At 41.9% G+C, this 20,102-nt stretch overlaps 2 protein-coding genes and 1 long non-coding RNA gene across 5 annotated transcripts in view; 1 reads left to right on the plus strand and 2 right to left on the minus strand.

Moving 5' to 3' along the window:
* The window catches only part of LOC117826516 (junctional sarcoplasmic reticulum protein 1), a 119,443-nt gene extending 117,195 nt beyond the window's left edge, over nucleotides 1-2,248 (minus strand). Inside the window, exon 1 of the mRNA XM_034702630.1 lies at nucleotides 1,971-2,248. The gene's annotated coding sequence lies outside the window, so the exon portion shown is untranslated. The remainder of the gene's footprint in view (nucleotides 1-1,970) is intronic.
* Nucleotides 2,249-2,484: 236 nt separating this feature from the next.
* Nucleotides 2,485-11,495, plus strand: LOC117826519. 3 transcript variants are annotated; one of them, XR_004634053.1, is made up of 6 exons: nucleotides 2,496-2,527; nucleotides 2,834-2,856; nucleotides 3,817-3,960; nucleotides 8,040-8,297; nucleotides 8,638-8,684; nucleotides 9,161-11,495. It is a non-coding gene; the product is annotated as an uncharacterized LOC117826519 (long non-coding RNA). The 3 variants fall into 3 exon arrangements; XR_004634055.1 differs by having other exon boundaries at nucleotides 2,502-2,527; nucleotides 3,860-3,960; XR_004634054.1 differs by lacking the exon at nucleotides 2,834-2,856 and having other exon boundaries at nucleotides 2,485-2,527.
* Nucleotides 7,917-19,701, minus strand: onecut3b (one cut homeobox 3b). The gene is made up of 2 exons (XM_034702628.1): nucleotides 18,621-19,701; nucleotides 7,917-8,388 (listed from the first exon to the last, which is right to left on the minus strand). Exons 1-2 carry the CDS (start codon nucleotides 19,699-19,701, stop codon nucleotides 8,036-8,038), a joined length of 1,434 nt encoding a protein of 477 aa, XP_034558519.1. The 3' UTR covers nucleotides 7,917-8,035.
* Between the last annotated feature and the right edge of the window lie 401 nt (nucleotides 19,702-20,102).

Below are 20,102 nucleotides of genomic sequence, written 5' to 3' on the forward strand. Positions count from 1 at the left end.
AGTGGGAGCATTTGGCTTTTAAAAAAGACTGACATGTTTTCTGACCTAATGAAGAAATAAAGAAAACATACAACCAGATCTACAGTTGAATATTTGACTGACTTGAGTGGCTTGAAACATGACCACAAATGAATGACAAAGTTGCTCCTTTACTGACGCGCATGCTTATAGGCATATGTTTGCTAAGTGCACCACATTTATAGAGGTGTGTTCACCTGTTTTTCTGTCCTAGTATGGCACAAAAAATTTGCTATCCATGAATTTCATGGAGCATTGCTTAACATGGCCGGCCAATTAAAAAAAAGGCAATTTAGTCTGAACTTACTTTCAGTTACTTTTCAAGATGTATGATACAAAATCTGCACAATTACAAGACCTCTGGATTTTACAACATATTGGAGTAGCACAATGTGTGATGTAGTGTGTGATGTACTTTAGTCCACTAAGTTAGAAAGCCTAATGTTCTGATTGTAAGGTTTCTAGTCAAACATTGTAGCCAGCATTTACTGTGATTGGTTTGACCTATCAGGTCAAAAGGTCAACTGCCAAAAACAGTGTTCTTTGATGATGAGTAAGCTATATGGTACTTCTACTGCATTCATTAATAAGAAGAATGGGTTTTGTACATATCTCTGGACATGCTACTACAAGAAAACCACAGGTGTAACAAACATTGATGAGGTTTCTGCTCCATTAAAGTACCAGAAGCTGGCGGGAAAGTTAGTTTGCACACCAGACCAGATTTCTCCACAATGACATTTAAGGTATTCTTATCTAAAATTAAACACGTTGGGTGTTGATATGAAAGGCCCGGGTCACAGTGACCTATTAGGTTGTTTGCAATCACGTCATGCCAGTGACATCATGTGGAACTCAAATGGGGATCAGGAAGTAAGTTTCAGAATGGACGCAACAGCCATAAAACAGCGATACCGAAAAAAATCTGGATTATGTCGGAAGAGATCCTCCTCTCATGAGGAATTCCAATTTTTTAACTGACCCGAGCTTATTTCTGAACGTGTCTGCCGTTGACATCACTAACTACCTCGTCCTCCAGACTTCATTTTACACCACTGAGCAAATGAAGGCGTTCAAAAGCCTCGAGGCTCACAATGTTTTTTGAGCTGTTGGGTCCACGACCTGGGTATCAAACATAGACTGTATAAAATATGGACATAGTATCCGTGACGTCACCCATCTGTTTCTGAAGAGCTGTTTTGAAGCCAATCAGCAGTGGCAGCCATATTGCTTCTGTCGAGCCAGTGTGACGTAAAGAGGCAGGCTTTGAGCCTCCTAGCCAACAGCTGCAGTGTTCCCACAGGTAGCTGTGCCTCTCATTGGAAGACTTGTAATCTCAATATCTTCAAATCACCGCGTTAGAAAAAAATTCACCCCCCTCACAGTGAGAGGACATCAAGAAATTAGCTATCCAGACTACACTTGTCTTTTGTACCAGGCTGTAAACATGTTTATTTCTGCTGCAAAGATCGTCTTTTCCCCATTCATGTGTATGTGACTTCTGGTACTTCTGGAGCAAGCCTCAAGCGGATCCTCGATGAACTGCAGCTTTTAACACTTCCGCATTGGACTCATATTTTTGGACCGGAGGTTGCCGCTTGGTATCAAGGTGCTCAACAACGATTGTCATTAGGTTTTCGCCAGGGTGAATATTTTTCAATTAATTTCCATATGAGTTGTCCTCCTAGCCACAATTCTATCAACACTAACGTTTGTTTACTTACTGCAGGTTAACCACTTTAAGCGGTCCGGTCAACAGTTATTTGCAGCAAGTAAAACAATAACTTAAATCAGCTCTCTGGCTAGTATTACCAATTACTACCTATTCTTTGTCTTTAATGGTTAAAAACTCCAGCAGAACAAAGATGGAAAAAAAGGTAACATGACAAAGTATGGAAGGAGTTGGCTTCTTAAACATAGACATACAGCATGCATACATTACTTTAACTTACCTTGGACAAAGTGGTCACCACACACACGGGCATAATCCGACTCCACTCTTCCTGACCATAAACAGGAAGAAAAAGGTTTTATATCCACTGTTTCCTCGTTTTTCAGAGAGTTTTTTGCATTTCTCCCTTGTCATTGTCCATTGGGGCACGATACAAATGTGTCGACTTCTCTCTGTTTGGTCGGTAAACCGTAAAAAACTCAAACCTTAGGCATTTTTCTTGTGTTTATGTTTCTGCGCCGACTGCTGCAAACCAATTCCTGACCCCCGTCTGCATTTGGCGCCACTGACACGCTACGGAAATGAGGTCATATGCAAACAACCTTGACTAATTAGGCGGAAATATTGGTGGTTATTTTTTATTTAACTCCTGTATTTTTAATAACAATATTACAAATAATTTAAAATATATTTTTAAGGGTATTCACTTCAAGCTGTTTAATGTTTACTTTACCTACTGTTTACTACTTTACCAACAGTGACAGTACAAAGGTAAGTGCTTTTATTTTGGAAGGGCAATGCCGTAAGGAGACTAAAGGTGTTCCGGTGGGACAACAGGTGAGTCTTTCAAACGAAGGAAAGTAACGTGTGTATGTATTATTAAACACTTTTCTGATAATGGTACAAAGCTACAAACACTACGTTTCTAATGTACGTTAATATTAAGTTAATATTAATATAAAGGGACTCTATATCTTTTTTATCACTTTTTTCTAAGTGCGAGGATGAGTCTGTAAGTAAGCTAGCAAGGGGGCTGTGTTAGCTCCAATACAGTATTTCCAGTCATTTTAACTAGCATTTCAACCTGTGGGATACCAAGGAAATGCCACTAATTTAAAAATGCTTTGTTTGTGTCCACTGTAGATGTGACAAAGTATTCTTAAACGGTAAGGTTAAACATGCCGTTCACTCCAGTTTGTTTGACAATAGTGACATATTGAGCTTATTGTGTTTACCCACAGCTCTCTATTTAAACATGTCATTTTTTTTAAATAAAGGGAAATTCATTATTTCATATTTGATATAATGTGTATCATTTCTAATCTTGAGTTAATCACAGACAACCTTAAATTTGTGCTCAAATATTTAAAATGTTTAACCAAGCCCACTTTTTTTTGTCATATTAATGAAGGTAATACCAATGAAAGATGTATTTCTGTTATTGAGCTCAGTGGTGTGCATGTTAAAACTTTGTGTGCCTTTAAGTTGTAAAATGAGTCCAGCGCTCAGTTGGAGATTCTATAGAATATGTTTAAATATAACTATTTGTTGCCAATTATGTAATTTATTCGTCAGATTCTCAGAGCTTGAGCATTTCTCCCATTTCTGGCAGTGTTTATAAACCATAGGCGGTAAATACCATAGACTGTATAAAAACAAAACATTGTGGGGTGCTTTGAGGGAACCTCAGTGTTGATAACACTTTTCTCTTACAACACTAGGTGGCATCAAAGCACCACAGTAAGAAAGCAGCACAGCAAAAAAAACACAGAAAAGCCAGTCAGCCAATTGCTTGTTCCTTTATTTGTTTGAGTCAAACACACAATTTACCCATACTGGTTTTCACTTGGTGTAGTATTTGTTCCAGTTATTACTTTAGTCTCCCTCCGCTGGCTGAAGGCAGACCAACATGACTGACAGACTTGTTGTGATGCTGGGAGATGAAGATCAGAGGAAAGGCTCTCTGGCAGACAACTGTGTGTGTGTGTGTGTGTGTGTGTGTGTGTGTGTGTGTGTGTGTGTGTGTGTGTGTGTGTGTGTGTGTGTGTGTGTGTGTGTGTGTGTGTGTGTGTGTGTGTGTGTGTGTGTGTACCGTGCATATGTGTGCACCGTGCATATGTGTGCAGGCATTTGATCAGCATCTTCGATTGGGTGTCTACTTATAACAAGTCAGATCTCCCCCACCATCAACCACTGTTCCCATTGTAACCCAAGGGAGGGTCCTGGGTGCCACGGCCCCCACCGTAAAGGTCATCCTGCAGGGGTTAAAGGTAAACACGCACACACATGCACTGCTCTCTGAGAGCCATCCTTCCTCTTCTTCTCCCATCTCTGCTGTCCAGTCAAATTCTCAGCACTATACTCCATCACTCTCTTCCTCTCTCCCTCCTTCTTTTTTTTGTCTCTGCTCTATTTGAAATTGATTGTCTTCTACCATCACAAAGACACTTGGTTCTGATTGATTGATTGGTAAGGGAAGAGGGAGAGAACATCAACACTGGGGTTTTCAGAGCTCTGAGGTCTGTCACAAGGAAAAAGAAAATGACGCCATTTTGATGCACTGGAAGACACCCTATTTCAGTGGCCCGGCTTTCTGTTTGTTTTCTTGCTTCAGCTAGCTTGTAAAGCAGACAGATCGAACACTAGATTAAACACAGATGAGCTGAAATACAGGAACATGACGGAAACTCACACACTCTCACTCCAATGTAGGAAAACTAAGAAATGATACAGACAAGAACAAAGATTTCACACAAAGGGAAGGGATACAACAGGAGGGGTGACAATGATGAGCAGATACAAATACACTGGTTTTATACAAATACACAAACACCACATCAAAGGTGAAAAGAATGTTGATGTTACTCTGAAACCAAAATCCAGTTGTTTTTTCCCATTTCTCCCCCTCTTCTCCACCTGTAGAGGTACAATTCATCCTGCAGTTTAATATACAATTATATAGTATCCATGCACAAAAGAATCGCTCATCCCAACCCTAATGACAGAGGTGCTTCGGTTGGTACTTCAAATTCTTTTTTTTTATAACAAGGGAATCACTTTAACGCACGCATGAGTCAATCTTCCAACATTAGTTAAGCCAGAAAATGATGTTAAACATAAATAAGTGTCCTTTATGTGTCATGTGATCTTTGACAGTTCTATCGCTTACTTCAGTTTTCTAATCCCTCTGTTCTGATTTCTTTCTCCTGTAATACTGAATTTCCTTATACCCTTTCTTACCTTATTCCCCACTTCCTGATCCACCATTTAGAATTTTTATTAACTTCAAAAAGGACAACGTGCAAACCTACAAATAATATTTTAACCAACTCAAACAATGTGAAGCCAAAAGACGGCTCATAATGCACAAGTTCCCTTAAAGAAATAAAAAAAATGGAACAATCATTTTGCTGTGACTTTAATGTCACTCTCATTGCTAAACATTGTCATTATTGTTTCACTACAATAACCTTTACAATAAAGATTTGAGGTATATCAAGATGAATTGTCTACACATGCCTGCCTTGTCGTGATGCTACCCTGGACGGAGGGACCAACAGAGAGGATTTGGATGGGCGGGGTCACTGGCGGGTGTCGTGTGTCTTTTGAAGATGGAGGATGTCATCTTTTTTTAATGCAATGATGGAGAATTAGTGGGGTGTGAAACGGGTGACGTTTGAATGCAAGCCAATAGTAGAGCAGGGTCAGAGGGCTTTGTAAACAGTCAGATACACGCAAACACATACACTCTGATTATAAATTACACAAAAATATCTCTGGTGGGAGTGTGTGTGAGTGTGTGTATCATGTAAAAAACATGTGCAACAAAGTAAAAATGGTGGCGGAAGTGCTCTCTGAAATCAAACAAAGTGTAATTTTATGTAATGTGGTCCCCGTCTGTGTTGCTCCCCATTCATTCTAACTGTGTGTGTGTGTGTGTGTGTGTGTGTGTGTGTGTGTGTGTGTGTGTGTGTGTGTGTGTGTGTGTGTGTGTGTGTGTGTGTGTGTGTGTGTGTGTGTGTGTGTGTGTGTGTGTATGTATGTATGTCTGTGTATGTGTGCGCGCGCGTGTGTGTGTGTATGCGCAGAGCAGTCTATCCCCTGGTTGAAGGAAAAAGGCACTCAACTCTTACCACATAACAAATACTCATGTGTTTGTAATGCGGTACGACTGTTCTGCTGAAGTGTGTATGCGGACTCCAGCGCATATTTTTGTCTTTGTGTGTGATGTGTGTATGTGTGTGTGTGTGTGTCCCAGGTCCAGTGTGAACAGGGTAGGCTTGAAGTATCTTTGGTATTGATGGCTGTGTCACAGTCCTCTCTATACTGAGGAGCCACACACCCACATCTGTTTCCATCACTAACTATCTGCTTTGGATTTCAAACATCTGCACCTGAAAGCTTCAGTTTTTCCCTCTCAGACTGAGACACCTCCAATAAGGAACCTGTGATAGTGCACTTTAAAACGGTCACAGCCCAAACTATGGAGGAGTGTCACTTGTCAAGTTGTTTCTAATGATAGACCTCTGAAGCTCCCGCCTCCCTGCTGCACCCTCCTGTCTGCGTCTCCTCTCTAATATGATTATCTCCCGCTAGAAGATGCTACACAACAAGTGGCTTTGCCCACACATAAAAAAAATTACATACACAAAATTAAATGAGGTGGTTCTCATTCATGGTAACCAAAAAATCCCCATCAGCAGAGGAATGCAGTGACAGTCCAGTTCAAAGGGCTCAAAGTTCAGAGATCCAGGAAGAGGTCCGTCTATCCCATCACATGTATTCACAAAAATGCACAGTTCGTCACTTCCCTTCCAATCTGTGCATAGGATCAGTTCATGACATGTTGATTTTTTCGTCCTTAAGTTTTTACATTTTATCCACAAGGTGCTTCTTTACATATAGTTTCAGCACAACATAGCACAATAGTCACAAGAGAGAAACCATGTGTCTATGGTACTATTATTACCCGCATCAATAGTTAAGGAGGGGGTGGGGGGAAGAAAGAAAGACACAACAGGGGAGTAGCAAGAGATAGATAAATAGAGAATAGATAAGACAGAGAGAAAATTAAAGAGTATTTACAGTCATTTTCATTGTGTTTCATGTCGATCACATCAAGGTGTTTCTGAGGTATGGAGTAGGCGTTGTGCCCGGGGTTGTAACGACACAGATCAGACACAGCGAGGGGCGTATGGTGTTGGAGCGGGCTGCACCTGTTCTCTGATTATCATAAAGAGGCAAACATCATTGGCACTCAGGATCCTATATTGTGACATTTGACCTCTGCGTTTGGCCACTAGAACAGAGCAGACCCCCCCTCCACCGGGGACACTTTTTTTTTTTACATTTGGAGTGTCATCCCTGTTTGATTGTTCTCCTTTTGTAACCTGAAAATAACCTCTCTACACAATCTACGGCTATGTTGCCTCACACAAGATAGTCTTAAGAAACTAACATTCAAATATGTATCAAAGGGTTTGTCATGTTATCATTTCGCCTCGGTTAGGTTAGTGCTTCCAGGGCTACACTGATGCTTGATTGGTGTGTTTATCCTTGGAGAAATCCATGCAACAGCATGTTGAGTTTTGATTTAAATGGACAGCAGGTGGCGTTGTTACTTTGAAAGAGACCTAGTCGAATCACTGCAGAGGAATTACAGCCCACACACAGCTTGTGAACGTTATGCACATGCACACGTATGACACACAGGCATGCAGTGATGCAGAGCCACAGTGTGGTATGTGGTTAGCGGGTCAACAAACACTTGACACAGAAACGCATCTCTCAATCAGCCCTACTGAAATGAGGAGTGGTTAATCACCGCCCAGTAAACACACCTGCTGTCTGATTTCTGGCTGATTTGTGATGACCGACGTGGGCAGCTCAAGGTTTTCCTGCCTTATAGCTATTGGTTCCATGTCATGGGGGAATCTTTGGCATGTTTACATCCTACAAGGAAATCATCCCTTCTCAAGGCTTAAAATGGACCCACAGTGTGATTTGGGGTTTCTTTGGTTGTCAGGTGGATTCACTAAGAGCCACATGTGAATGATTGTGTGACTCTCTTCAAGCTACTGAATCTTTGGTTTACAGAGTCACAATTTGAAATGCATTTTAACCCCTTAGAGTTACATTCAGATTAAAAGAAAATGCATGGAGCACTGAGAGGATCTGATTCATCTGCACACATATCAGCACTTTTGAGCAGATGAATCAGATAAGTGGTTTGAAGCTACACACCCTGTAGCTCAGCAGGACAGGAATTAGAACCTCCTGCTTTATGAAAAACGCCCCCACCCCTCCATCCTCCATGCATGTGTTTAACAGTCTGCCTTGCCTCCATCAGGCCTTGGAGAAAGTGGTAGCAGAGGAGGTACCAGGTTGGATGGGTGAGGAGTTATTGTTGCCGCTGTTCCCATGAGGGGTGTGCCCGTGGCCGTGCAGTCCATGACCAAGCTCCTCTGTGTCCCAGCGGTCCGTACAGCGGCGGCGTGAGTTCATGAAGAAGTTGGAGACAGTAGAAAGCTCTAGGCCCAGCTGCTGCGAGATGGTGATCTGCATCTCCTTGGAGGGCCGGCGGTTCTCTCTGAAGATTGCTACCAAGGTACGACGCTGCAGGTCTGTGAAGACCAGTCGCTGCTTCTTTGGCACCTGGTTACGCTCTCGTCCTCGGTCCTCCTCCTTCCGCTTACATGCTGTGGAGAGAAATAGGAGGCATAGAGAGGGGAGGAGGGGGAAGGAACAAAAAAAAAGTTTTAATGCCATTAGAATATTCTACAGTATGTAAAGTTACTTGGCACAAAGTACAGAGTTGTAGGTTGGAAACTAACAAATAATGGAAATATTTCAATGTGTCAATCTAGCTATTTAATTTTCATCATTACTGAGTGATACAGGAACACATATTTTCACTGAAACTCACAAATAACAAGTAAATGTTACAGGAGGGTATGCAGACTACAAGAGAGAGTAGCATGAAGAGTCTACACTGGTGAGTAAAAAGCATCATATTAAATGTTCTGAGAACTGATATAGTTGAACTAAACAACTTTATAAGTTAAATGTAGCCTTAGTGCTTGAGATGTGTACTATAGCAATGTGCAGTATAGATGATATGTTTTTATTCATATCTTACTGTCCAGGCATTATAATTTATTTTACTTTGGCATAGAAATCCAATTGAAGTGATAGGAAACTTGCAGCCTCTGTCTATAACATGTCAAGCACTGGCTCTTAAAGTCTGTGAATGAGCCTCCCTCACTGTTGCCATGCTGTAAAGTCTTTCTTTTTTCTATTTAAAATACTAAATATGTTAGATGGCCATATGTATGGACTCCAGGTCTGACCTGGGACAAAAAATCCCCCAGTTCAATGTTCTAAAAATTGCAAAAGAAATCTTGCCGTCCTACTCTCGAACAACCTATTTTTTCAAGTAATGTTTTTGGGCTTTTGTGCTTTTATTCTAAGACTACAGGACAGTGGATGGAGCAGGACACCAGGGGAGAGAGTGGGGAGTGACATGCAGGAAAGGGGCTGAATGTCGAAATCGAACCCAGGCTGCCTGCTTGAGGACTTAGTCTCTGTACAAAGGACACACAACTTAACACTAGGTCTGGCACACAACTGTTAAAGCTTACTTATTGGTAATGGTTTGGTACTTGTTTTCCCCCTCTCCTACACACCTGAAAAAGTTGTACTCAGTATTAATATATATTTTTAAGAAAATGTGCATCATTTGAATACACAAAGAACTCCAGGTAAACTGTTGCAACAGAGGTCAAAAAGGTTGATTTAGTTAGGTTAGGTTTATTTTGGTCTGCATCAACAACCAACACTTCCCTCAGCAACATAGGAGAAATGTAAAAATCACAAATAAAAACAAAACAAAACAATCACTGAGGGATTAATCAACCAAGAAAATATATAGAGAGATATACATACACACACATATCAATATGCACATGCATACGTACACATACACATGCATACATATACCTTCAGGCATACACATCCACATATATTTTAGTTAATCACATGCTGACCAAAAAAAGGTGTAGGCTGAAGCCAAGGTTTATCCTGCCTACCCTTTGAGATAACTTACAGTCATCCGCAACATTGTGCAAGTAATTCGGTTATTTTATAACAAAGCAATCTAGATTCAGAAACAAGAAACAAAAACCCAAAATATTGCAATCACAACAAGCAATTCAAGTAAATCTTAGTGAAATCTAATTTTAATTAATACTTTATACGTTTATACTTCATCCATATATTTATTCATCTGTTTATTTTTGAGCATTTTTTAAAATACATAAAGGGAGTTACACATTTTAATTTTAAAAATGTGTTTACATCTTATCTTATTTTCATCCGTATGGTTTAGTTTTGTGCAGTCTATTAGATGTGTATTGAATGAAGTGAACACAGCTGTATGTGGCACTTTGGCCTGAGGCAAATTCCTCCTTTGATCAATAGAATATATTTCATCTTATCTTGTATTTAAAGCAGGACTTGAAAACGCAACATATTATTCTCATTTTGTATAAAATCTATCAATAACCAGGTATTAAACCCTCTTTAAATGCTACACAGGACAGTTCTTTAATGATAAAGAACATGACATTAACATTTAGTAGCCTCATTGTTGTTTCGGATGGATTTCTCATTTCAAAGGTTTCAAATCCTTACAAGTTGATTTTCAAAGTGAGGTGAAATTAAGTGAAACCAGTGGTCACCTGGAGGATAGGCAATCAATCTAAAAACTTAGAGAGGGCTTAAAATGCGGTCATCAGTAATGTAAAGTGGGCTGTACACTTTATGGATGTGCTACACCATTCAAACTCCCCAGTGTGTTAATTTAATGTTATCACATAGGCACAATATTGTATTGTTAGTCTGTGTGAATAATTAGATTTAATCCTTTCATTAGGCATTGTCATACAACTCTCTTAAGTGTTGAGGTGGTTTTGGTGAATAAATAGTTTTCTCTGTTTGTCTGGTTGAAACTGGAGGAGCGTGATGTGAAATGCTGACAAAGAAGCGCACTCTCGTGCCTGGCTGCACCGTCAGTAGGCTCTGGGCTCGCGCTGTGGAGACTGGAGGGAGTCTGTTCTGTTCTGCTGCCCTAAAAAGCTGCAATGATCGATTTTCCGCGGTTTTCTCCCGAACACGTGGTCCAGTAATCAGGGCTCCCTTCCCCACCCGATCGATCCCCATCGATCCGCGAGACCGAGGCGTGTGTGTGTGTGTGTGTGTGTGTGTGTGTGCGTGTGTGTGCGCGCGCGTGCGTGTGTTTGTGCCATGAGCGCGTGCACCGCCTCACATCGGGGAGTTGAAGATCGCGAGCGCGCTTTTGTGACAGACAGATGGAGAAGAAATTGTTTATCTTTAGAAGAACAAAGGAGATGTGGCGGAAAAGAGTGGCAGTCATCCAGTTTTAGAGCTCAGACGAGGACACAGGAGTGTTTCCTAATATGTCAGATTTAAAAAAGAAATAGTATGGCGTGCTTGAAAAGAAAAGTGGCAACATTGGAAAAGGATGAAAGGGAAGGTGGGAAAGAAAGAATAAAGGTATTTGCAGTGTTGGAGGCGTTGTATGTATGCAAATGATTGATGATTGTACAGCAGGTTTAGACAACAGAGGTAAACAGATTTGACTGTGAGGGGGGATCAATATGAATGTGCACATGTGTATGCATGCCTGTGTGTGAGTGTGCATCTGCCTGCATTGCCATTGTTCATGCTTTGATCCTGCAAGCAAAGCATAATTAATAAAGCAGATATTTTTCCTCAGCAGCAGAAACTGGGATATATATTTCCCTATACATCACAGATACACGCCTCCATGCCTTCTCTACTTCTTCAACTGTTTTCCTCTTGTTGTTTTTCTCAATTGTTTTAATTTGCCCTCAGATTGATAGCCCCCTTATTGATTGATCCGCACTTCAGAACCATTTCATGGAACGTTTATTCAATTGGTTCAGGGCCCAGCCATGCCAGAATCTCCTCGCGGCTCTCTAAGTGCTGTCTCGAACCAAACTCAATACTCCCTAATGTAATGACTGAATGCTAGTGCTAATATAGTGATAATTTAATATGTAATGCCTGTTTTCCAACAACTTGTGCTACCGGCCATTTTACAATGCCAACACCACTCTTGTTCTCCTCCAATCAGCTCCAAAGCAGCTCTGAGGCCTGGAGAGCTTTGCAGCTGCAGATCCGGACCAATGAAGGAGTTAGCATACGGGCCTAGGCCAGGTCAATACATATTTCAGATAATCAATAGATACATTTCAAATGAGACTCCTCTGCCCCCCTTCCTCAGCAATGAATAGGACCACAGGGAGGGTAAAGAGGGAGCTGCTCATTAAAACAACGTCTCCCGAGATGAGAAACGCGCCGTTGTAGGCTATCTTTAGTTGCCTCATTACCAAATGGGCTTTTCTGAAGAGACAAGCGGTCACTCAACAGTCTCAAGTGGCAATTCCTCATGTCGTCTCCTTCAAATGTTCCTTAAAGGTGTCAGGAAACCGTCTCTCTGATAATCTTAACCCTCTTTCTGATCCAGAGATTAACTCACTGGCTGTGTTAAGGTGTGCTCATGTCTCCTTTAAAAGCTGCTCTGCTTTATCACTTAAGTGGTTTTGTCTTGTCTATAAGACTGTGCACTTATACAGGAAGATGGGAATAGATTTAGGAGGATGGTGCTTGACTTTTGTTGAGTTAAGGCACAATGCAGGTGGAAATCAACTGCTTCTGTCTGGAATGGACATAAATCTGCAGCTTCTTCAAAGATAGCCTCGAGTTGTGTTGAAAACATGAAAAATGCAGTGCGTGAAATAATTTTTTGTGTCCTGTGTCTTTCCTATAGAAAACTATTTATTTTTTTCAAAAAACAGTTTTAATGTAATGATTTCCTCCCAGATATGGATTCCAATCCATGGACTTGGGTACTGGCTAAGACATGCCATTATTCTTTTCCATTATATCAATAAAAAATGTATACCCCAAATATTTGTGGAAAAACACTTGTTAGTATCACTTAGTTTTCACAAGCATTGCACTTACTGTTAATTTAACACTATTGTTTGTTTAAAAATACAACAGTTTACCCCAAACCACTTGACATTTGGAGGTGCAATGTGGTATGGATGGAATTCATGTGTTGACTAGCATACTTGCAGACACCATGTTAGTAATTTTTGGCATAGCTGGTATTAGTAAAAAAAAAACTCCCCAAAAATAAAGCTTTTATGACCCAACATTTTTTCTCCATTCCTAAAGTTAAGTCACAACTTGACTGAAAAGTTAGCTTTAAGTGGTCTGAGGCTGCACTTTATATTAACAACCACAAGCTTCCCTGACAAATGAAATCTCCTGAAATCTTCTAAGCATTTAAATTATTGCTTAGTTAACTATTAGCCTAAAAACAGCAAACCTTAAATAGCAAAACATACTTTAGGATTTGGGGGTGACCAATCAGGTTTCGTTAAGGAGGGTATGCCACCCCTGGCCAACCGTCTGGACACGCCCCTGCTGAGCAGACAGGAGGATGTTTGACTGCACATTGAAGCTCAAAAGAAGTTGCAATAAGCAAAACACTTTTTTTCTTTTAGCAAAGCAGAGATTTAAGTTTCCTCGTCAAAAATACAAGGCAGTTAAAACATATGTATTGCAGACTAAATAACACCAACTTAAGAGTTCAATAAACAATGGGATTTTGTTGAAACAGATTGTAAGCTATTATTTTGTACTTAGGGTATCACAGAGATAAAAAAAAGTAGTGGATGTGAGTCAGAGTTTAAAGACTATCTGTCTATCTAAAGCATTTAAAATTGTAGGAAGGGATAATGTGAGAATATTGTCAAAATGCAGAGAACCACAATACAGACAAAAAGAGAGCATTGTGTGTTGTTCTTTATGCTACATGAACACATATATGAATTTAAAGTGTGTGTGTGTGTGTGTGTGTGTGTGTGTGTGTGTGTGTGTGTGTGTGTGTGTGTGTGTGTGTGTGTGTGTGTGTGTGTGTAGGGAGTGAGGGGGGGGGGGGGGGGGCAGACGGTGAACTAACCGCACCGTGCTGCTGCTAGTCGACGGCTGGACGGACGGATGAGACCGGGCTTTGTGTCCGGTGAGACGGGCCCTCTCCCGCCCTGGACGGACGACTGCAGGCGAGAAACAGTTTTGCGTCAATCACTCTCTGTCACACCTCTCAGATGTATGCGCTTATTGATTATATTGATCAGATGATAGGCCTATTCATTGCTAGGGAGTAAAGAAAACGTCCGAGTAGCCATTAGTATTAACACAGCAGCAGCAATGAAACTAAACCGTCCTTTTCGTCTTAAAAATACTCTATATCGATCATTATTGGTTTATTTGGAAACGTTCGTTTATTTGTCGATGTAAAGCCAGTGTTGTCTTGTTGAGACGAGTGATCGGCAGCTTTACAGCCTGTCACATAGGCTATCGGCTCCTAGTCTATAAACTGTCTGAAAGGCATGCTTATAAATGTTGTTTTTAAAGCCTCTCCTCTTTACTCTCTGAAAACACAGTGTAGAGTGATCTGGTCACTCCAACACAAGTCAGCATGAAATGATTTAACTCCAGGGGACGGTGGCTCAATGTCAACTTATTCAGAGATATTGTGAAAGAACAGAAAACAATGCGAGTTAAAACGAGCCACTGAAGGAAAGTATTTTTTGTTCAAAAGAGGCAGTTCCTGAAACGCTTTAAAAATATTTGCTGGAATGTTTTTTTATTATTATTATTATATCAGTGAAAATCGGATTTATTACTTCATAAATCCTGAGTTTTTGATCACGTGGATATTTTAATCGACGCTTAAATAATATTTCAGTTATCAGTCGTGTGTTTTTGCATCGCTATTTGCAAATGTCGTTTTGTTTCAGATTTTATTTGGATGAGAACCGGAACACTTAGGCTGAAATGCTTGGTAAAGGGCAGTCTGCAAGAAAAATAATTAATAGATAAATATATTTTTTGTGTAATCTGTGTAAAAAAAACAAAAAAAACTATATAGAATAACAGGGAAAATGTGTTTTATAGCCTATGTTTATAAATTTGGTTTTGAAAATCTCTGTTGTACAGTTTAATCAAGGCTAAAGTGTGTCCTGCAGGATATTTCCAAACTAGAAGGTGCTAAATTCCAAATTTTGATGAGATCCCTTCTAAACAAGGCTCTTTTTAAATATATATCCAACTAATTTTGCACATACAGACACACTTCTTCTCTTTCTGATATGCGCGCATTACAACTCAAATTGAGCTTCAGAGTTTCAAGTATTCATTACTTATTCTCTCTCTCAGATAACTTTATAGTTGAATTGTCTTTTATCAATGTTAATCAGACTTTATAGGGATGTTTGTACCTTAAATCCACTGCTGTGTGAGATCAGAGTGAAGTGTCCCCTCAGCATCAGGAGGCCTCAACAAACTGACACCAGGCCTTTAATGGAGCTTTGTCAAAGCAAAGTCAGGCCATGATCCAAACTAAAATAACTGTTAGAGCTCAAATAAGAGATGCATCAAATCAATAACATATATTGTCTGCCCGTAAAACATGTTGATGTTAAATTTATCATGAGTCCTAAATTCACCTTATACGACTAACACTGAAAGGGTGAAATCATGCATTTTTACGCCTCATAGCCACATTACAGACAACCACATATTGATAGATTTGTGGGGTTTAGTAAAGTGTATAATAATGACACATGATATGTCCGAATTATGGCTTGGCGGCCATGAGTTCCTCAGATTACAAATATCATGAAGATTGTGCAAGATACACTTTTGTGATTCTATAACCCTGTGTGTCTTATTCAGATTTTTGTTTTCAAAGTGCTTTCCCCATGTCAGGACGCACTTCTACCCTCATCCATCCTGACTGTTCAAATATTTCCCCCCAGTGTGCCAGCAACATATGCAAAACGAGCTTTGTCTGAAACGCAGAGATGACCAAGAAGCAGAAATGAAATAAGGGTGGAAAGGCGAGGGATCTGCTTTGCCGATGCTGGTATGGAGCCAGGAGAGAGAAGGAAGGGGGGAGGAAGGAGGGAGGGAGCCAAGGAGAGCAGAAGAGAGGAAATCAATACCGATTCAGAGTGAGTCAGATAAGCCTGAACAATGTATAGTGCAGACACACTCTATAACCCAGTCACACACACACACACACACATACATACATGCATGTGCATGTGCATGTTGAAGCACTTGCGCACAGGCACACACTTGGTGAAGTGTGCTTGCATGCCTCTATAAAGGCGCATTACTAACCCCATAAAGCATTGCAACCTCTAAAATCAAATGACATCACAACCTTGGATTGCTTTGAGGATTCGCTGACATGAGCAGAAAGCACTCATTACTACGACTCAATAGAAGCTCTGATGCTCTTTGTCTGACTGTGATGCTCTTAAGCTCTCATCTTTTATGTTTGTGTGCAAACATCAGCCTCCCTGCCCTCATTTCACTCACAAATATTGTATTCCTCTTGTTATAAACGCCAAGATTGGCCTCTGCTCTTTCCCCATAAACGTGTTTCTGATGTTAGTTTTCACCCCTGGAGGTCTACACCATCCCTGGTTGTGCTGTTTTCATTTCACAGGATGTTTTTGGGTGTAAACAGCATTCTTGAAAACCCACTTACATCCTCTCTTCTGTGGTGTGACGGCGCTGTGTGTGTGTGTGTGTGTGTTTGTGTGTGTGTCTGTGTGTGTGGTCCTCTGCCGTTAACCACAGATTTGACTTTGCTTACCTACAGAAGATGCTGTTACAAGCGCTTACACCACCACCACTCTCTGCCTCTCTCTCTGTCTTTCCCTCCGTCTCCCTTATACTTATCAATTATTAAGGTGCGTATTGATCCTTTCACTACCCTGCCTCTATCTGGCTGTTCACACAAAGCCCAAACCTGCCTGCCCCTTGCTCGATCAATGGCATCTCCCAGCTCCTCCAGCTCTTTTTCCACATGCCTGTTTTGCTTTTCTCGCTATTGCACTTAAGCTGGATTTTTTTTGTACATCCCAATTTGTTCCATTTGGATTCTTTAGAAAATATGAGAAGCAGCAGACTGGTATTAATCTTTCATGGCATGGAGCGAGTTTTGATGGGCATTAAAAGATAGATCTGGTAGGATAGCAGAGAGAGTGGAAAATGGCTGGGTGCATTGTTCACATCCATTCGTCTCCTCGTCCTCCTCTCAATGATTTTTTTGTTTTGTTTTGTTCTGTGGCGCCGATCTCCTGAAGCCAAACATCCTGCCCGCCTGTTGCCAGGTTAACCAGTGAAAGATTAGTGATGTTATTGCCATATGCTTCAGAGATGGAAAGAGAGAATGAGAGAAAAAAGAGAGAGAAAGACAGAGCGCCAGGGAGTGGGAGAGAAGGGGGTTGGGAAGGGGAAACGGCCTTATTGATCTCCTATGTGCAAAGCCAGGCAAACACTGAGAGGACAGAGCTACACTATTAATGACACTCACAGCCTCAGACACTAATCCTCATCTATCAATCCATCAATCTATCTATCTATCTATCTATCTATGAAATTCAATTTAATGATGCCTTGTGAAAAAGAGATTTGAAACCCTTTTCTAGATTAACATTTTAAAGAGGAGTGGATGCCTTGTATACATACTGAATCTATTTTTATATTTATCAATTTGACTTCCTGAGGTTCCTCTGAGTTTCACACATTTTAAACACACAGAGCATTTGCAGTCTTCATGTTATATGGAAGCTTGTCCTGTGTTTCTTATCCCCTGTGATTTTCAGTATCAATCAAAACTCTATATAGTCTATATGTTTCTCTCTTATAGTAGTCCCTGTCAATCCCTATCCCAGTTACAATCAATATTTCATCAGAACAGTACATGCAGCTTACAGGGTGCCTTGAAATTGATCTGGGGATCATATATACTTGGTAGTTTGAGAGGTAGAGTTTTCAAAGATATAAACAGTGTTTTTAAAGTTTTGTCACACTTTGCTTTTATAACATGAGGTCGCAGATAGAAGAATAATTTCATCAGTGTTTCTCAATACCTTTTATACAATGAAATCCTGATTACATTTATGTTGATCTGAGTCCTCTGACTGTTACACCTGTGATAGCTTCCATTCATCACACCTGTCCACGTTTCTGGATATGGTAGTTTGACTTACAGAGTATTAAATGAAAGCCGGAGAGAGACTGTGCGGTTATTGCGTCTTTCAGTTCCGATACGAGCATCGATCCGTGTGCCACATTTAAAAGGGAGAGTGGGAACTGGCGTATTGATCAGGCAGCCTGGGGTCACCCCGCTTCTCTCGCGCAACTAGTTGGCCCAGTGGCCCCACCACCACCTCCACCACCACAGCTGTGTGTGTGTGTGTGTGTGTGTGTGTGTGTGTGTGTGTGTGTGTGTGTGTGTGTGTGTGTGTGTGTGTGTGTGTGTGTGTGTGTGTGTGTTTATAGTTGGACACAGAGAGAGGGTGAAGAATAAAAGAGCGTCGAGGGAGGGAAACTTTTCCCAAGTTTTATTGTCAATCGATGGCGATTTGCCGTGTGCCGATCAAACATACAGACCTTTAACACCGTGCGTAAAAAGCACATGTAGACTATGCGCCCAAAGCAACTGTTTTATTTGTTGTATTCTATAGCTCTTGATTTCGTTTGACTTAGTTGTTCAATTTATTTTATGGATGGTAATTAACTTCAGGGTTCAGGAAATAAGAACATGGTTGATTTCAGTGCCCCTCGTTGTTTTAGTCGGTTGAACTGTCCGTGGTGCTGAATCTTTAAGGCCCGCGCAAGATTTGTGTTTTTGTTTAACATAGGTAAAATAACGTTTGACGGTGACCGGGCTGGTACTATTTTTTAATCAGTTTTAATGTGAAATGATTGTACTTAATCAACAGTTTCTTACCGGCCAACCGCAAAGCGGACATCCGCTGAAACTCGGGCTCTTGCAGCCACTTCCACATCCTTCTGAAGGTCTCGCGGCCTGACTTGAGTTTACTCCAAGGTTTTGGGTTCCGGAGTAGGTCTGAGAGGGTTCCCTGCGACCGGCTCAAGATTCTCTGTGCGAATATGGCCTGCGGAATGGAGTATCGCTTTAACTCTGCCGTTATCCGCTGAGCCACCTCTTTTGTGTTGATTTCCTCCGCCTGGACACTTGACCCTGTTACTCCCTGCCCGCCTCCGTGGACGTGCCTCTCCCGGTCCCCCAACATCACCGCGCCGTTTGCCTGCGAGTGGAGGTGACTGTGCGGATGATGGTGCATGCCGTTAAGGTTGGAGATCATACCATGACCGTGCCCCCCTAAACTCCTGGCCAGGTGCTCTTGGTCACTTCTGGACAGCATGGAGGCGTGGGACTCAAAGCCGGATACAGGAGAGAGCATCTTGGCATCGGTGGAGAGGTGCGCGCTGGGGCCATAGGCAGAGAGCGGCTGCTGGGAGTTGTGCAAAGAGCCCAGCCCGCCTGAAAGAGGTGAGAGCGAGCCATGACCCATTCCGGACACGGACATCTCTTTGGGGTAGTGGCTGTATAGGTTACCCATAGAGGCGAGTCCCCGGTGGTCGTCTCGCATCAGCGTAAAGCTGCCGCTTACGTTCCCGGCCGAGAGTCGCTGATGGGCGGCAGCATGGTGGTGTGAGTGCGGGTGGTGGAACTTATCTGACACGGTGGATATGGGAGGTAGATGCTGCAGAGGGGTCAGCGTGGTGTACGTGTTGCTAAGGCTCATCCCGGTCTCGCACATGCTGATGGAGGGATGCAGGTGTCCAGACAGCGCAGACGAGTCAGTCCGGTAGTCTCCGCCGGAACCCTCCAGGAGCGAGGCCATGCCGGACACCATGGCTGACCGTGCGCCGGGATTGTGCGAGACCAAATTCCGGGGAGTGGAGCTCGGGGAAGGCGACGGCCGCGCGTGAGGAGAGCTCATCAGGTCTCCCACCTGGGAGTGCGAGGAGAGGCTGTGCAGATTCTCCATAGTAAGCTCCATAGCTGAAAGGATGTATGTTCCCCTGTCCCACCCTCCCCACCCTCACCCCCTGTCTCTCCTTCTCGCTCCTGTCTCTCACACGCGCTCTCTCTTACCCCTCTTAGCCCTCCTGGAGCGATAAAATGACCAAACCGTTTGAATGGCAATCCATTGATTAAAGATTCTCCGATCAATCCAGTGAGGCGCAGATAAATTCTGATGTTTTGAGGAAGCTTCAGAACCAAGAGTCTCCGCGACGCTGTGGCGCTCTATGCGTTCATGTGGACGGGAGCTCTCCAGGGTGATATCTCATCTCTGGTCCAACAGCGCTCACTCTAAGTGCAGGCTGAGCCGCGTGCTGGGAGAGGTGCGCGCGCCTGTGTGTATTTAAAATGATGGGCGTGCTCGAGCAGACCTTTCTG

The sequence above is a fragment of the Notolabrus celidotus genome, chromosome 15 (assembly GCF_009762535.1).
Source record: "Notolabrus celidotus isolate fNotCel1 chromosome 15, fNotCel1.pri, whole genome shotgun sequence".
NCBI lineage: Eukaryota > Metazoa > Chordata > Actinopteri > Labriformes > Labridae > Notolabrus > Notolabrus celidotus.

Excerpts from the sequence above, each read along its gene's own strand:
- onecut3b (XM_034702628.1), bottom strand. The coding sequence starts at position 19,701 with ATGGAGCTTACTATGGAGAATCTGCACAGCCTCTCCTCGCACTCCCAG. Across the intron at positions 8,389-18,620 it reads GTCCGCTTTGCGGTTGGCCG|CATGTAAGCGGAAGGAGGAG; the intron begins GTAAGAAACTGT and ends TTCTCTCCACAG.